Raw genomic sequence first — 17,771 nt, 5'->3', positions numbered from 1 at the left:
TCCTACTGGGCCATGTGAGGAAGTACCACAGTCCATTAGGAGGCACAAGAAATGTGGCAAGAGCCTTTATTGTTTTTTTCAGTGGGAAGAAACAGAAAAGGTAAGGTGAGCAAGCTTAGGACTGACTAGCTTGAATAAGTTCAGTGGGCGCTGACATGTAGGGATTGTCTCTAGTAGTTTGGTATCTAACCCTGGAATGATTAGGGTAGGGAATATTGGTTTGAAGTGTAATAGCTGCTAAAGGAGGTAGAGGGTTGGTGGGCTCTGGGTGGTTAGTTTGCCTATCACACACTTGGGGTGAGTTGTTTGCTATCTCTAGGAATTAGCTAGCCCTCATAAGGGCAGTCCCCCGTTAGTCACAGAGGCCCCAGATACCAGAACATCAAGAATACTGAAAATAAGAAAGTACAGTTTTGATCGAGGTGGCCATTGATCTAGGACACCCAACAGGATTCTCATGTTAGGTATGTTCAGTAAACACTTAAGAATACCTGTTCTGTGACATGCCTTGTGAAAGAACCAGTACAGGTGCAAATCTCAGACCCAGCACTCTGAGCTCAGGATCTAAGTGAGCTTGGGGAAGAAAGGAATTGTGCTCCAAAGGAGCCCTCATTAGTTTAACGGCTGGTGAACCAGAGTCATACAAACTAAAAATCAAATATACCCACCAAACTAGAGCATTCTGCTATAATGCTCCACAGAAAATTGCCTCTTCACTTTCCTACCTGGGACTCCTCTTTTTTTTTTTTTTTGCAAGTCAAACATAATGTACTTGCTCCCTTTCTCTTAGAGGAGGTCGGGGGGGTTGGGGGGGAAGACTCTAAATAGAGGAGTCTGCAGAATGACTAAAAAGCAGAGGATCTGAACAGTGTGTTCCAGTCCTGGTTTATCATTTCTGTTAATCCTAGGCATATTATTTGTGGGCGACACAGTGTTCAAGGCTGTAAAACAAAGAGCTAGGATGGAAATGTATCTATACAATAAGGTTTTTCATAGAAAATGGTAAGTGCAAATGCCTGAGCCCAGACGCTGTAAGCCCCACGTCGGAAGCCACTTTCCCGCCAGCTCCCTCACGTGCCACCACGGCTCCCCCCGCACGCAGGACGTGCGCATGCGCACTACCAAGCCCTTGCCGCTTCCTGTTCCGTCTCGGCCCCGCCCACTGCTGGAACTATTGTTTCCGGCTCAGCCCGGGAACTGCCGGAGCGTTTTAGGCTCTGGTTCTCTGGCCCGCCTACTTCCCTAACGCTCCTCCCGCCGTCTCAGGGGTTGGGGAAGGTAGTTGCTGGTAAAGTTTTCCCGTTTCAAGGCCGCGCAGGTTGGGCGGGGCCCGTCTTCCGTCCTTTTCATCGTGGCCCGAAGCTCAAGTCGGCTACCGGTGACGAGTTTCAGGGCGTCATGGCCGGGGCCCACCGCGGCCGGCCCCGTGTGAGGCCGCCATTCGCTGCCCGCGCGCTCCCTTGGCCTCTGGGTCCGCCGGCGCCCTTCTCAGCCTGAGCGCAGCCCCTGCTCGCCCGCGGCTTGTCCGGCGCCGGACCTCATGGCCTCCGAGGCGCCGTCTCCACCGCCGTCACCTTCGTTGTCGCTGTCGCCGTCGCCGCCTGCCTCCCCCGAGCCTGAGTTAGCCCAGCTGAGACGGAAGGTGGAGAAGTTGGAACGCGAATTGCGGAGCTGCAAGCGGCAGGTGCGGGAGATCGAGAAGCTCCTGCATCACACTGAGCGGTTGTACCAGAGCGCCGAAAGCAACAACCAGGAGCTCCGCACGCAGGTGCGCGGTCCGCCTTCAGCCCCGCGCCGCGTTCAGCCAGAGGCGGGGCCTTTGAAGCCTCGGATAGCGTCGCGAGGGTCCCTGGCAGGGGTCAGAACTGCTTTGTAGAGTACTTGAAATAAATAAATACCCAGTACAATTACGTGTATAATTCCAAGTACATGTCGAGCAGACCTAAGAGTTCAGGTTACTTAATTAAAATAAATGCCCCGCAGTGGCTTGAATAGAACTTAAGTACTTAAGTTGGCTTCATTCTCAATTGTCCCAACGTCCGGTTGACAGTAGGCGCATTTATAATATTTTATTCTAGGTCATATTTGAGTATGTTAAAGCGCTGAACTTCCATCAGAATCCCATTTCTACCACTAACCAGATGTGTAAACTTCCACTGAGCCTCAGTTGCCAATAAAATGAAGTTAACTAACACAGTTGGGAAGGTTTAGATAGACATGAGCAAACTGTTTCACAATTTTAAGAACTGGAATGCTTATATACGTGTAAGTTGCTATCCTGGGCATTTAGCATCTTGAGTTTTCCTGTAGGAGTAAAGATAATAACCGTCTTTGTAGGGATAATAAGCAGCTTATTTCGCTTTCCTAATATACGGTAAGGATAAATGCTTAAACTGTCACATTAAAATGCGAAGACCTCAATATGTTTTTCCAGTTTGATCTGTTGGGCACCTGCACTCTCTACTGACAAGTTATTTCCACGTAGTTATTCGATTTAAATATTGTCCTTTTTAATTTATTGGTGCATTTACTAAAGCCATAGAAACAGGCTAAACACTAAAAGGTCATCACAGTTACTTTGTTACTAAATGAGCTATGAAATGCCTGCTGAGTTGCAATAAATTTGTATGCCCATTACATAGAAATCTGGGCATTATTACGTTGTGGAAATTAGGTATTTTCTCAACAGTTTTTGAATATCTGCAGTGTATAAGAACGGTGCTAGAAGAATATATACGTGGTAAATTATCATGGGGGAAAGGGAGCAAAATAGGACAGCCTTAAAAAATCCTGTTTAAAATTCTAAGTTGTTAAAGTACTGCTTGTGTTAGAGGTCCTAAAAGAAAACATTTTTTTGCTAATCTTTGAAAGGCTGTCTTGGTTATTACTGTCTTGGTTATTATTACAGTTGATTGATACATCAGATTGACTGAATTAAGTGGTAGAATTTTGGGAACAGGATCCTTTATTTCTAACAAAAAATGTTTTTATGCTAATATTGTAAAAGGCTAGTAGTTCCCTCTGAAAAATTAGAAAATTTAAAAACTACAAATTTCTATTTCTTTTTTTTTTTTCATTTTTTTTTTTTATTTTTGGGGATTCTTTGAGGGTACAATAAGCCAGGTTACACTGATTGCATTTGTTAGGTAAATTCCCTCTTGCAATCATGTCTTGCCCCCAGAAGGGGTTACACACACACCAAGGCCCCACCCCTCTCCCTTCTTCCCTCTCTCTGCCTTTCCTCCCCCCACCCATAACCTTAATTGTCATTAATTGTCCTCATATCAAAATTGAGTACATAGGATTCATGCTTCTCCATTCTTGTGATGCTTTACTAAGAATAATGTCTTCCACTTCCATCCAGGTTAATACCAAACTTCTATTTCTACTCAATGATCTGATACCACTCAGTACCATCCACCTGACATTACTGTTCACTTAAGTACGTTACTGTTATTTAAAATCTTTAGTATACATTTTTCTTTAAATAGTAGTTTTAGGATTAAGTAATTGCAGCAGAAGGAAACAGAGAAGTTGACTGCTGGAGGGGGGCATTGGTCTTCCATGTGCTTCATGTACTGAAATGCCCTTGAAAGGGTACTCTGCATATGCCAGAGCAGTGGAGTGTGGAAATGCCTGGAAGCAGATGAGAGGCTGTCTCAGTCAGTACAATTCAGACGGACATTGTCTGCTACATTCATGAAACAAACTAAGAAACAAGCTTCTAAATATTTCTTTAATGATACAGAACTAACTTCAAAAGAAAAAGCTAGGAAATGAGTTGGTCTTGTCATTTCTCTAAAACTTTCACCAAGGAAAATAATTACTTGTGATAGTAGGAGAATGGTGTGTGTATATATATGCGTATATATAAAATTAGATTGTTACATGATTTTTTTTTCTAAAAAATTACTTTCCCTTGTTTTCAATTTTTTTTTTTTTCAGGTGGAAGAACTTAGTAAAATACTCCATTGTGGGAGAAATGAAGATAATGAAAAGTCTGATGTAGAAGTACAAACAGAAAATCATACTCCTTGGTTGATCTCAGGTAGTCAACTCTTAGGATTTAGGATATCCGGTTACACATTCTATTACGTTCTTTTTTTTTTTTTCTATTACGTTCTTATCATGTTGATGTAGAGTTTTCTTTAAAATAGACTAAGATCTAGATAAATATGAGAAATATTGTAACCTTGACTTCTCTCTATGATTCAGTGTTTTCAGATAATCATTTTGCTTTTCTGGTGGAATAAATAGAAATGCATTGTCATTACTGTAATCTCTGAGGTTGCTGATGTGTTTTCAGCACGTCATGCTCACTGAGTAATTTTCGCCATGTAGTAAACCGTCTACTTCCATTTCTGGCTTTCCCTGTGATCGGGGGCATGTATTTTCTTTCTTTAGTTCTGTGTACAGTGCCAGTCTCTTCGGTCTGTGTGGCGGAGGTGAGTCCACCACCAAAGCTTCGTCAGTGGCCTTGTTTTGTAAGGCAAAATAACTGAGATAGCGAGTTTTAAAGTATATGAGTCACAAGAAGAGGTAATCTTTCCCACTAAGTTTTGCCTTGATTTATTAAGGACATAATTTAACTAAATTGCTAAACACTGCAATAGTACTAATCTCACATATACATACATGGTATATTTTTTAAAAAGTTTGTATCAGGGCCTGGTGCAGTGGCTCATGCCTGGAATCCCAGCACTTTGGGAGGCTGATGTAGAAGAATCACTTGTGCTCAGGAGGTTGAGACCAGCCCGGCAATGCAGAAAGACCCTGTCTCTATAAAAAGTTAAAAATCAGCTGGGCATGGTTGTGCATGCCTATAGTCCCAGCTACTTGGGAGGCTGAGGCAGGAGAATTCCTTGAGCCCAGGAATTTGAGGCTGCAGAAATATGATCGTGCCGCTGCATTTCGGCTTGGATGACAAAGCAAGACCCTATCTCTAAAAAAACAAAGTCAGCGTCAGGACAGAAATTTTGACAGGACAGAAAAATCAACTCTTGATCCTTTACCTTTATTTTATTGTTAATTGATAAGCTCTGTTAAATATGTGGTTAGAAGTTGTTAAGAGTTGCTAAGTTTTTTTGACAGAACACAACTCTGTTTTCTTTTTATCCTCCTATGGGGAGTCCAAACTACTTACCTTTGTTTTTCTTTTTAGCTTGACAGCTGGGGTACGGAAGGAGATATCAGAATCAATGATACATTCTTCTGCAGAAGTGTCTGCACCATGAGTTTTAACCGTTTAAAATGTGTACAGTTCTACAAATTGTGATTTAATTGCATTATGTGCTGTTTGTGTTCAGTGCCAGTGTTTTGGAATTAAGTCCTTTTTTATATACACTATTCTAATATATGATATAACTTAATTTGTTTTTGCTACAGATTATTATTATCAGACATACTATAATGATGTTAGTTTTCCAAATAAAGTGGCTGGACTTTCAGATCAGCAAGATCAAGATATCGAAGCTCCTACTTTTGATTCTAATGACCAGTCACAAATAGAAAATGATGCATACAGTGGTATTGATGGAACAGAAAATGTTCAGTGTAGACAAGACCATTTTGCTTCAAATTCACAGGTATAAAATGCTAAGAAACTGTTGATGCTTAAGAACTTGTTCTTCTTTGTTGTTACGTAAAATAATTCACTTCTTTGGTCCATCACAACATGTAAAAAGATTATAAACATTCTTGTATATAATTATGCAAAGAGTATTTTAGTTTTTGAAGAACAGGAAGTAGCAACTTGTTCATATTATAATTGTGTTACTGTTAAATTGTGTTGTAGAATTTTATGATATATAAAAATAAAATAAAGAGAATCTGTCAGTGTATTTTCATTCAATCAGAAAACTTTGGGCAACCACCACAGTACCATGTTCACAACTAAAAAGGTTAATGCTTTTCTAATTTGTAGTTTCTAATGTCACTTTTCTAATTTCTCTGAATGTTTTATAAATTTGTTTTTACAGTTTGAATTAGGATCCCCACTGTGTGTGATGTATTTCACTTAATCTGTAGCTCTCTATCTCTTTTTGGATGTGTTTTCCTGTTGAATGTGTAATTAGAAAATCTAGATAATTTGTCTTGGAATATTTCAAGGTCTATATTTTGTGAATTGCTTTCCTATGGGATCATTCATTTATTTTTAATAATTGTCACTTTAGTGTCTTCAAAGCTGCATCAAAGTTGAATTAACTGATGCACTAGTAAATATTTTTAAAGGTAGTTAAAATTGTAATTGATTGTCACCCCTTTCCATCTCAGGAGGTTGAAACCAGCCCAGCAGTGCAGAGAGCCCCTGTCTCTACAAAGTTTATTTAATGACTTCAATTTAAGTTTTAACTCTATTTGTTTCAAATTCTGCTAACTTTAAAATTAATATACAGAAGTTTTTTTCTTGTTTGGCATGACTGTATCTTCTATAGGAGCCGGTGTCTGCATTAGCAACAGAAGATGCATCTCAAGAAGGTTCATCATTAGCAGAAAGTCTGAGAGCTGCAGCAGAAGCTGCTGTATCACAGACTGGATTTAGTTATGATGAAAATACTGGACTGTATTTTGACCACAGCACTGGTTTCTACTATGATTCTGTAAGTATGTCACACCTTTTAATACTGTAAGGTTATATTTTCAGTGCCTGCTACCAAATTTTAAACCCTAATTTGAAGTAAGAAAAAAAAATCTGCATTTAAAAATTATGTTTGAGTCAAAGCTCTTTGACAAAAGGATTACAAAGTGGCTTGTGATGCTATACTTCTGGGTTTTTAGTTGTGTTTATTTTAGATTAATGTTTTAGAGTGGCCTAATAACATTTTATATGTGAAGTAACATACAAAAATGTTAGAGCTTTTATTAATAAAAACAGATAATTAACTACATTCTTGCCAAATGTTTAAGAATCTAAACTGAACTTTTTGTCTTAGAATTTTAGGGAAATGAGATCGTTAATCCTAGGCTTGAGGTGAGATTTGTAAAAATTGTCTCGAATACTTTTATGAGTTCATTTTAGGCAACAGGGGGAGACTTTTTCTTGAATTTTCAGTAGCATGTTTATTACTGGTCAATAATAATATATTCTATGTCTTTCAAGCATTTTACTTTTTTAAAAAATCATTCTGTTAACACACACAGGAAATTAACATGGGCTCAGAAATATAATGAACAACTGACTGGGACAGAACCAGAAAATAAAGCTTTTGATTTATTAATGAAATACAGCATTATGGATATTGGAGTCTAATTCTTATTTAGATTTCATAAGAGTGGCGCCTGTGGCTCAGTGAGCAGGGCGCCGGCCCCATATACCGAGGGTGGCGGGTTCAAACCCGGACCCCGCCAAACTGCAACAAAAAAATAGCTGGGCATTGTGGCAGGCACCTGTAGTCCCACCTACTCGGGAGGCTGAGGCAGGAGAATTGCCTAAGCCCAGGAGTTGGAGGTTACTGTGAGCTGTGTGACGCCACGGCACTCTACCAAGGGCGATAAAGTGAAACTCTGTCTCTACAAAAAAAAAAAAAAAGAGTTGATGAAAATGGGCTTGGTGTGGTGGCTCACACCTGTAGTCCTAGAACTGTGGGAGGCTGAGGCAGGTGGATATCTTGAGCTCAGGCGTTCAAGACCAGCTTGAGTAAGAGCAAGACCCTGTCTCTACTAAAAATAGAAAAACTAGCCAGGTGTGGTGGTGCATGCCTGTAGTCCCAGCTACTCAGGAGACTGAAGCAAGATCTTTTGAGCCTAAGATTTTGAGGTTGCTGTGAGCTATGATGATGCCATGGCACTCTACCCAGGGTAACAGTGAAAAAAAAATGATGGCACTCACCCACATGCCTCAGTGCTAAGCACTACAATCTAGATCCTTGAGGTCCCCTGGAGAATTACAGAATGTGGTGCCCAGAGGTGGAGTAGATGTTCATCATTCCAGTTCCTGGAGCTATTGTTAACTAATCTAGGGAGCATAATGATGATACTAATTAAGAGCCCATGGTAAATACATAATTTTCTAATTCCTTTGTGAAGAGAGGGTTTTCTTTCACAGGAGCATGCTAATTGACAATGTTAATGATACCCAGAAAATTAATATTAAACTCTTATCCAGAGTGAGTAGCTATTTACTTACTGAGTTTCTAGGCAAACTGAGTTTCCAGGTAGACATTAGTTTTTGTCATTCTTCTGTCTTTCTTTCTGGGTCTTTCCTTTGACATTAGTTCTTTAAATAGTTATATTTGGCAGGTTATATATCTGAATAAATTAGGGACTTCATTGTATTCTATTTTTATTGTGCTAGCTTTTATTTTATTTTAATTACTTTTTGTCTTGTAATTTGAAAATGTAAGTGTATTTTGTACTGCCACACATGACCGATTAAAAAGATTTGAGTTAAAAATAAAAATTTAGAAGCCAGGCATTGTGGCAGGCAGCTGAAGTCCTAGCTACTCAGGAGGCTGAGGCAGGAGAGGAATCACTAGCCGAGGGGTTAGAAACACTGTGAAGTAGAGATTACTGTGAAGTAGTCTGTCTTCAGCCTAGACAATAGAATGAGACTCTCAAAAAAATAAAGATTAGAGAACTTCCATTCAGTTTCTTAGTTAAGAGAAAGATGGTGAGAATTCTAAATATTTTTCTAAGAGATCTGCAAAATGCATGGAATAAAGATGATAAATTGCAATAATACCAATGGTTAGAAAAATAAATTATTCTTTTCCAGGAAGTTTTAGTTGCTCAATCTCAGTACATCATACTATGTTTCCAGGTCTGATCTGCATGGATTTATGATATAAATAAAATATAGACTGTTCAGTTAAATCTTGGTTATGGAGTACTGGCCAGTATCTATATAAATGCAGGTGATTACATAATTTTATCTTTCTAGTTTTTAATTCATAATTTGCAGAAATTCATTTTTGCATGGCTGCTTTACTCATAAGATTACTTACTTTACTGTAAAACTAATCAATTATGGAAGACAATTGTTCATTAATTTCTTTTTATAGAAATTGTATTGTATTTAGCTCAACTTTATTTTCATATTTTTCTTCTTTTAATGAACTTTAAAAGGCAAGTCTTTATTTTATGACATTGAGAGGAGTGTTATACTGTCAAACCAGTATTATACAAACACAAATAATAGTAAGACTAGAATTGCTTTCGTATGGTCAGCTTTCCCTTAGTCTTTTAGTTTTCATGCCCTCGTAAAGATTTCTTGTCATTTTTTGTTAATGTATTTAGTTGAACCATATGAAATTGCTGTTTCTCATAAGTAAAATAATGTCCAAATATTGGTTGTTTGTAGTGATTCCACTTAATATTTAGATTTATTCATTTTTCACACTAGGAAAATTAGAGCAAATACTGAATGGTAAAGTATTTTGGAAAGTTATAAGCAGTTTTTATTATGTTATCTTTATTATCTTCTGAAAATACTATTGTTATTTAAAGAACATTTACTAGTTTGAATACATTTGGCATATCTGTTAAGTTTATGTTTCTATTTTATTTCTCGTTACATGAGTAGAACTTACTGTTTTCTTGACTTTGAAAGGAAAATCAACTGTATTATGATCCTTCCACTGGAATTTACTACTATTGTGATGTGGAAAGTGGTCGATATCAATTTCATTCTCGAGTAGATTTGCAGCCTTATCAGACCTCTAGCACAAAACAAAGTAAAGATAAAAAATTAAAGAAGAAAAGAAAGGATCCAGATTCTTCTACAGCAAATGAAGAAAAGGTAATGTCTTCATAACTTAAAAAATTTACGTAACGATGATAACATGATAAACCAAAAGTTTTAATAAAGCCGAAAATCATTTGATAACTATGTTTTAAACATATTCATTGAGATAAGGTATCAGAATCCAACAGCCAGGGAGATCTTAAATGAAACAAATGAGGACTTATTACAAATTATAGTCACTAGAAATAGAAGATATTTCTTAAAATTTGAAGGAGATAGATTTAGGGCAGATCAAATACCTTGGAATAATATTCAGACCCTCAGTTGATAAGTTGATGTCAATGCACAATTCACAATTCACTTGTCTATAGGTAGACAAGTTCAACTTTCTTAGTCATGCGAGCAATTTTTTTGCCTATTAGCAAACATTGAAAAAAAAATCCATTGCCGGCAAATAGGGGTGAGGTACATATTTATTAGGATTACGAGTTTAAGTGGCCTGCAATATATTTGTTAAGAAATTGATAGTACATAGGCCAGGCGTGGTGACTCACACCTGGAATCCTAGCACTCTGTGAAGCTGAGGTGGGTGAATTTCTTGAGTTCAGAATTTCAAAACCAGCCTGAGCAAGAGATCTTGTCTCTACTAAAAATAGAAAAAAATTAGCCAGGTGATGTGGTAGGTGCCTATAGTTTCAGCTACTCGGGAGGCCGAGGCAAGAGGATCACTTGAACCCATGAGTTTGAGGTTGCTATGAGTTATGAGGCCATGGCACTCTACCTAGGATGACAGAGTAAGACACTGTCTCAAAAAAAAAAAGGAATGAATGGTATATTTAATTGAAAAAGTATTACTTAGGCATTGAAATGATATTTAAAAAACTGAAGGGAATCTTAAAAAATGCTTATGATATACATTGTTATATAACTTTAAATTGAAAGAAAAAACATAAAAAAGTATTACCAATGTTCTTGCCACTCTCTAAACAGATAAGGTTGGTTGGTGGTTAATAGTCCAGAAAGAAGGCTTATTTGTTTTATTTGCATTTTGGGAATTGTAGCAAATATTTGATACTTTACTCTTGAAATTTTATATCATGTATTTTTCTTCTTAACCAGAGCAAGATTAGTAAAATTTGCTTTAATTTAATTAAATTAAAAATAATACTAAATTCTAGCAGGGGTGTCCAACCTGTGGCTCACAGGCTGCATGTGGCTTATAGGAGGACTGTTTTGCCGATTTGTCAGATATTGTGAAAATTGTGCTGGTACTTTTTTTTTTTTTTACTCATTAACTTTGCTTAGTGATTGTGTACTTAATGTGTGGCCCAGGACAAATCTTATTCCAATGTGTGGCAGAGGAGGAAAAAAAGATACCCCTGTTTTACTTGTAGAATTAGGATTCTGTTGGATTTACTTTGTATTCTTTATTTAATTTGTTTTAAATATTTGTTTTTCAATATGAAAAACATACCTAGGAATGGAAGAGGATATGTCTAAACTATGAAGAGTGATTTTTCTGTTTGCTTTCAAGACCTGTATTTTACTGGACTTATGCTTGTTTCTAGTTTGAACTGTTTGAAAGGCTGGGTTGTGAAAGCACCTCTCCCTGGCAGTGAGAAAAGAATATATCTATAGGGATTGTCAAAGGGCCTTCCCTGGCAAAGCATTCTGTGATACTTTGGTCCAGCCGCGCTCTCATAATTGCTTATCTTTAACATCCTTCTTTGAAAGTATGTGAACTCCAGGACAAGAACTTAAGAAAAATCCTGATGGAATTTTGAGGATTCTAGAAAGTAACTGTGAAGCTCTGAGAGACCAGTTAGTGTCCTCATCATGGTCTTTATTTTTTAAGATACTCCTGAGGCTTACTTTTTGTAGGTAGAGGTTATGTGGAAGGAAGACTAATAGGGTGAGGAGATTAAATAACTTGAAATTTACATATATGCCTCAATGCCGATATGTAAACCCCCTTTCTTATCTCTTAATAGCTAACTGGTATACTGGCAAATAGCTTATAAAAAGGACCTCTTGCAGTTTTCCTTAGTTTTCCCCTGCATGTGTTGTCCACAAGCAATAGTAATAATAACAATAAAATTTATGAGAATAGAAACTGCTTTTTAAAAAGTATATCTAGATAGGGAAATTTTTCACTATAATTTATGGAGCTTACAAAGCTCCTCATAGTTTTCCAGATCCTTGCCCTTGTTCTTGTCCTTGGTGAGTTTGTATTCTTCAAGTGTATACAGTTTATCACACTCTGATTGTTTAGCCAATCTCCAAACTGAATTTATGTTGCTATTAAAAATATGTGCATGAGATACTCTCATATTTTATAAAATAACAGGAACATATGCATTCACTTCATCATGTTGCCTTCAGGTAGAAAGAAAATTGAGAGTATATTACAAACCAAGAGAAAAAGAAGAAAATAACTCTTTGCTTATTCTTATAAGGCTAAAATAATAGAGTTGTCTATTGTACAACATGGGCACTATAGTTAATAACAATGTATTGTATTTTTGAAAATTGCTGAGTAAATTTTAAGTATTCTTATGACAAAAAATGGTAACTGTGAGGTAATGTATATGTGAATTAGCTCGATTTAGCCATTCTACAATGTATACTTAATTTCAAAAAATTCTTTTGTATGTGATAAAAATATATACTTTTTGTTTAAAAATAGATTTGTTCATTTACCATAAAGTATTCTAACTATAAATGTACAACTAATTAATAATAGTCTTATACTCTGTAAGTTGAAATTTTGGAATAAAAGAGAAATAACTAATATGTACCTTAAACTTTTGTGTATTACCAAGCCAATAAAGTATTAAATTTTAGCAAAAGTATAATTTTGCTACATTGGGTATGTTTCAATATTTAAATTCACATTGTAAGTAAAATCAATTCTGTATTTTATATGTTGACTTGGTAACTAGTTAAAAGTTTAGAAAGAGAATTTAGAGTAGATGTATTCTCTGGGCCTGCACTGTCCAATAGAGTAGCCACTGGCTGTGTGTGTAACCAGTGAGCGTGTGAAGTGCGGCTAGTCCAAAATGAGATGTGCTGTAAGGGTAAATACACTCTGGATTTTGAAGACTTAGTATAAAAATGGATATAAGTTACTCATTAATAATTTTACTTTTTAGGCTCGGCACCCATAGCACAGTGGTTACAGCACCAGCCACACACACTGAGGCTGGCAGGTTCGAACCTGGCCTGGGCCAAATAAACAACAATGACAGTTGCAACAAAAAATAGCCACGCATTGTGGTGGGCGCTGTAGTCCCAGCTACTTCGGAGGCTGAGGCAAGAGAATTGCTTAAGCCCAAGAGTTTGAGATTGCTGGGAGCTGTAATGCTATGGCACTCTACCGAGGGTGACATAATGAGACTCTGTCTCAAAAAAAAAAAAAAAAAAAAAAAAAATTTTTTTTTTTTTTTAACTTTTTAAATGTGGCTACTAGAAAACATAGACTCACAGATATGGCTTACATTATATCTTTATCACACCTCATTCTCTTGTAGGCTGTCACATAGTTCAGGCAATACATGATGAGGGTCTGGACTGAGAATATTAGGACATTGACATTAAGAAAGAAAGGCAGAAAGATTTGGAATAAACTATATATGGTTCTCTAGCACTTATCATTAATTCCATATGGTGGTTAAAGGGGTGTCAAAGATAACTATAAGATTTTTAACTTGGATGGTAAGGGAATGGTAATATCATTAACCAATAAAAGGAAAATAAGAGAGAATACAGATTGTAACTATTATTATTTTACAGTATCTACTAACTCTTTGAAACTTCATACAGTGTCATATTGTGTGTTTGAGATAGATGATTCTACCCTGTTCCTACCTATCTACCCACCCTTCTCCAGGATTTGAATTCAGAAAATCAAAAAGTCTTCAGTGTTGAACATTTAAGCTGCAACGAGGGAGAAAATTTTGCAAATGTGAAAAAGAAGGCCAAAGTAGACAATCGTTACAAAAACAGTCCCCCAGAATGTACCGTTCCAATGAGTGGAAACACTATACAATCTCTTTTTAACGAGAACATTTCTAATTCAACTTCATTTAAAGATGAGGAAATCATAGAGACTGATAGTGAGCCAGAAGAAGGTGAAATTACAGACTCTCAGACTGAAGATAGTTATGATGAAGACATTCCCAGTGAAGACCATGTAACCTCAGAAGATACTGAGAATGAAGGTGAGTACATAATTATTGTTTAACTTAACTCTGGTAATTATGAAAGAGCAAAATAATTAAAATTGTTAGTGACTTATGCAGTATACCTGCCAAAAAATAAACTGATTATTTTAATGACGTTATTGAATATCATGTGGGCTACCACTTGGGTATTTTTAGGGAGTAGAATGTGATTACTAGTGACTAATACTTGAATCTTCAGAAAGTTTCATTGTAGCCTGAAGGCCACATGTGGCCCTGCAGATCCCCAAGTGTGGCCCCGTGACCGAATCCAAACTTTACAGAACAAATCTTTTTTTTTTTTTGGCCGGGGCCGGGTTTGAACCCACCACCTCCGGCATATGGGGTTGGCGCCCTACAGAAAAAATCTTTTTAAAGGGATTTATACTAAGAAATTTGGATTCGGTCAAAGGATCCAGAAGGCCACAGGTTCCCCACCTCTGGCTCAGTAGAGCAACAAAACCAAGCTACCTGTGTTCTAATACTAAAATATATATTAAGGCTGTTTTAGTAGGTTAGGCATTTGTAGTCTATTTTTGTAACTAAGTGGAGAAAAAGCAAGTTGTCTTTAAAAAGTATAGTTAATAAATGCAGTTGCTGGCTTGGTGCCCGTGGCCCAGTGGTTACGGCGCCAGCCACATACACTGAGGGTGGCGGATTGGAACCTGGCCCTGGCCAACTAAATAACTGCAACCAAAAAATAGCCAAGCGTTGTGGTGGGCACCTGTAGTCTCTGCAACTTGGGAGGCTGAGGCAAGAGAATTGCTTAAGCCCAAGAGTTTGAGGTTGCTATGAGCTATGACGCCACAGCACTCTACTGAGGGCAACATAGTGAGACTCTGTCTCAAAAATAAATAAATAAATAAATTCAATTGCCATAAGTATAATGTTAAATCTATTATTTTTTTACTTGAAGATATAAAGACACACTTTTAAAACACAAGATTTTATATTACAGTTTTCCCTCTGTGTCTGTTCTACTTCCATGGATTCAACCAACCTGAAATAGAAAACATTGAGGAAAAAAATGGATAATTGTGTCTGTACTGAACATATGCAAACTTTTATGGTTATTTTCTTAATAATGCAATAACTATATAGCATTTAAGCTGTATCAGATATTATAAAGATCTAGATGATTTGAAGTATATGGGAGAATGTGCATAGGTTATGTGCACAACATACCATTTTTGTTTTCCTCTGTGGCTCACTTTTTAAAAATTTGGGGTTAATATGAGGGTACATATGACTAGGTTTCATTATTTGTACTATTTTATATAAGGGACTTGACCATCTGTAGATTTTTGTGTCTGTGGGTGGGCCCTAGAATCAGTCCCCCGTGAATACCAAGGGATAACTGTATAGTATATAAACTTACTTTGCTCTTTTATTCTCAGTGGAATTTCCCTTTTTTTTAAAAAAAAAGTGGACCCAATTTTTCTAACTTACAATAATTTGAAAATTTGTGATATTTTCAAATTCTAAGAACTTAAAAAGAAGAAAATTGATTATAACTGAAAGATATTAAATATGCTGCATACCTGTATATTGGTGACTTTAACTTATTCAAGCCTTACTCATTGCTATATATATATGATACATAGCAGAATTTAAGAAGTTTGTTTTACTCAGAATTAAGATTTTCAACTAGTATATTATTATTTTATGGGTGCCTTCTAGGTATCCGTATGACATATTTTTTCATAGCTTTAAATTAATGTTTGCTCACTTTCTTCTTTGGCAGATGAAGAAAAAATTTGGCCCCCATGTATTAGAGTAATTGTTATTAGATCACCGGTGTTGCAGACAGGATCACTTTTTATCATTACAGCTGTAAACCCTGCTACAATTGGAAGGTAAAAATAGTTAATATTATTGTGTCATTCTTTCAAAAATTATTTCAAAAAGGCTTTATTGAATATGTATGGTATATCAAGCAGTGTATTGTTCCGTGTGTTCTGCATACAGAGAGGGCTAAGGCAAGATCTCTACCCCAAAAAAGCACACTCTGAAGAAAAAAAAGACAGTTAACTGTGTGAAAACTCAGGAAATCTAGAGTAGGAGTAAGGAACCTGGACAATCTGTAACCAGGAGACTTACAGTGGTGGACTTCCATTTTAACATTGTTAGTTTTTGAAAATTCTTTCCATGACACTCTGTAAGTGCTGCCTTTATATAATAATATGCTTCATCAACTTCTCAGCCTTTTGGCTAAGATCAAGTATATGATATTCTTAAAAACTTATTAAAGGCACTTTGCTTAACTCTACAGAGAAAAAGATATGGAACATACTCTCCGAATCCCTGAAGTTGGGGTCAGTAAGGTAAGCTCTTTGTTTTTCAAATAAAGCCCCCTAGATATAATTTGTAAAATTATCATCTGGTCTGATTTTTCTCCATTTCATAGGAAGGTTAATATTCAGTGTAGTAATGGTTATGAAGGCAATGCAGATTTGTTTACTCCAGTGCTTGAGAAAAAAGAATGCTTTGTCATACTTTGAATAAACTAAATTAGGCTTATTTTGGCAACAGCCTGGAGTAGGAGTAGAAAATGTAGGTTAATTTTAGGATTAAAGTAGTACCTACTTAATAAATATTTACCTAGAGAAATAAATACACTGCATTTTGTGGCAATTCAAAAATGAATCATGTCTGGATTCAAGCTTCTTTAGGAGATGATCCCCTTGAGCCTAGAGTATTTTTCAACCTGAGAATAGTCTGTCTTCAACCACCCAAGGTTCTTGTTTGCAGTTTTTCCCTATTGAGGCATTAAAGATTTCAGAAAAAAGAACAGTTGCATTTTCAAACAGTGGTAAGTTACTAAATGAAAAAGTAAGGCACCAGCCACATATACCAGAGCTGTGGAGGGTTTGAATCCAGCCCGGGCCTGCCAAACAACGACAACTACAACCAAAAAATAGCCTGGCGTTGTGGTGGGCACTGTAGTCCCAGCTACTTGGGAGGCTGAGGCAAGAGAATTGCTTAAGCCCAGGAGTTGGAGGTTGCTGTGAGCTGTGATGCCGCAGTACTCTACCCAGGGCCACAGCTTGAGGCTCTGTCTCAAAAAAGGAAAAAAAAAGTGGGAAAGGTTTACATGCTGAGGCCCTTTATACTTCATTTTTATCTTTTTCTTTACTTTGCTGTGTTTTTCTTTCTTTTTTTCCCTTTTAATCATTCCTGTTTTGTTTCCTTTTAATGAACTATAGTGTGAACCTAAAGCAGATTTTAAGTGATTTGGGGGGTTTTGGGAATGAAATTTGCTTCCCATTATTAATTTGAAGACTAGTTATTTTCATTTTGGGCTCACTGATTTGGGGAGAGGGGAAATCTTCATGATCTTAACTCTAACCAAATTAACTTGCTTTCCCCCCCTTTTACTATGATCCTTGATTCTCTTGCCTTCAAAGAAAACCTAGTTTTGTAACTTAAATACCAAAGAAGTCCTTCTCCACCTGAGTCTAAAATATAGGTGGTTCTCCAGGCATTTTTGTTTCTTCTTTCCTTCTTTTAAACTAACATCCAGTAGTGGAATAGCTAATTTGTTGGTGAAATCAGTTTGATAGCATATATAACACATATCCAAGTAGATGAAACAAATGTTTTAAAAATCACCTTCTATTAATGTTAGGAGGTAAAACAGAAACAAATATTTAAACACTGGGTAGAAGATTCTGAGTTTTAAAAAATGGTAAAAATGACAAAGGTAAAATAATTTTGACCATGTTTCAAGTTCTATAAACATATAAATGTTAAATTTAAAAAGGAGACTAAGGCAGTCACAACAAATAGAACAAAATATATATCCTCTGTATTTTAAAAGCTCTTTCAAATTTAATTTTTAAAACTCCACTGTGACATCAATAGGTCAT

The 17,771-nt window shown here is 36.6% G+C and overlaps 1 protein-coding gene across 1 annotated transcript in view; it reads left to right on the top strand.

Annotated features, from left to right (window-relative positions):
- Positions 1–1,124: 1,124 nt before the first annotated feature.
- AGGF1 (angiogenic factor with G-patch and FHA domains 1) overlaps positions 1,125–17,771 on the top strand; it is a 39,599-nt gene continuing 22,952 nt past the window's right edge. The window contains exons 1-8 of the mRNA XM_053588213.1: positions 1,125–1,768; positions 3,946–4,048; positions 5,386–5,585; positions 6,435–6,599; positions 9,548–9,736; positions 13,572–13,902; positions 15,647–15,758; positions 16,175–16,226. Coding sequence (XP_053444188.1) covers positions 1,541–1,768; positions 3,946–4,048; positions 5,386–5,585; positions 6,435–6,599; positions 9,548–9,736; positions 13,572–13,902; positions 15,647–15,758; positions 16,175–16,226 — 1,380 coding nt within the window. The 5' untranslated portion in view covers positions 1,125–1,540. The remainder of the gene's footprint in view (positions 1,769–3,945; positions 4,049–5,385; positions 5,586–6,434; positions 6,600–9,547; positions 9,737–13,571; positions 13,903–15,646; positions 15,759–16,174; positions 16,227–17,771) is intronic.

The sequence above is a fragment of the Nycticebus coucang genome, chromosome 1 (genome assembly GCF_027406575.1).
Source record: "Nycticebus coucang isolate mNycCou1 chromosome 1, mNycCou1.pri, whole genome shotgun sequence".
In the NCBI taxonomy this organism is placed as follows: Eukaryota; Metazoa; Chordata; class Mammalia; order Primates; family Lorisidae; genus Nycticebus; species Nycticebus coucang.
The sequence above is the reverse complement of the archived record's forward strand: the minus strand, read 5'-3'. Positions and strand labels throughout refer to the sequence as shown.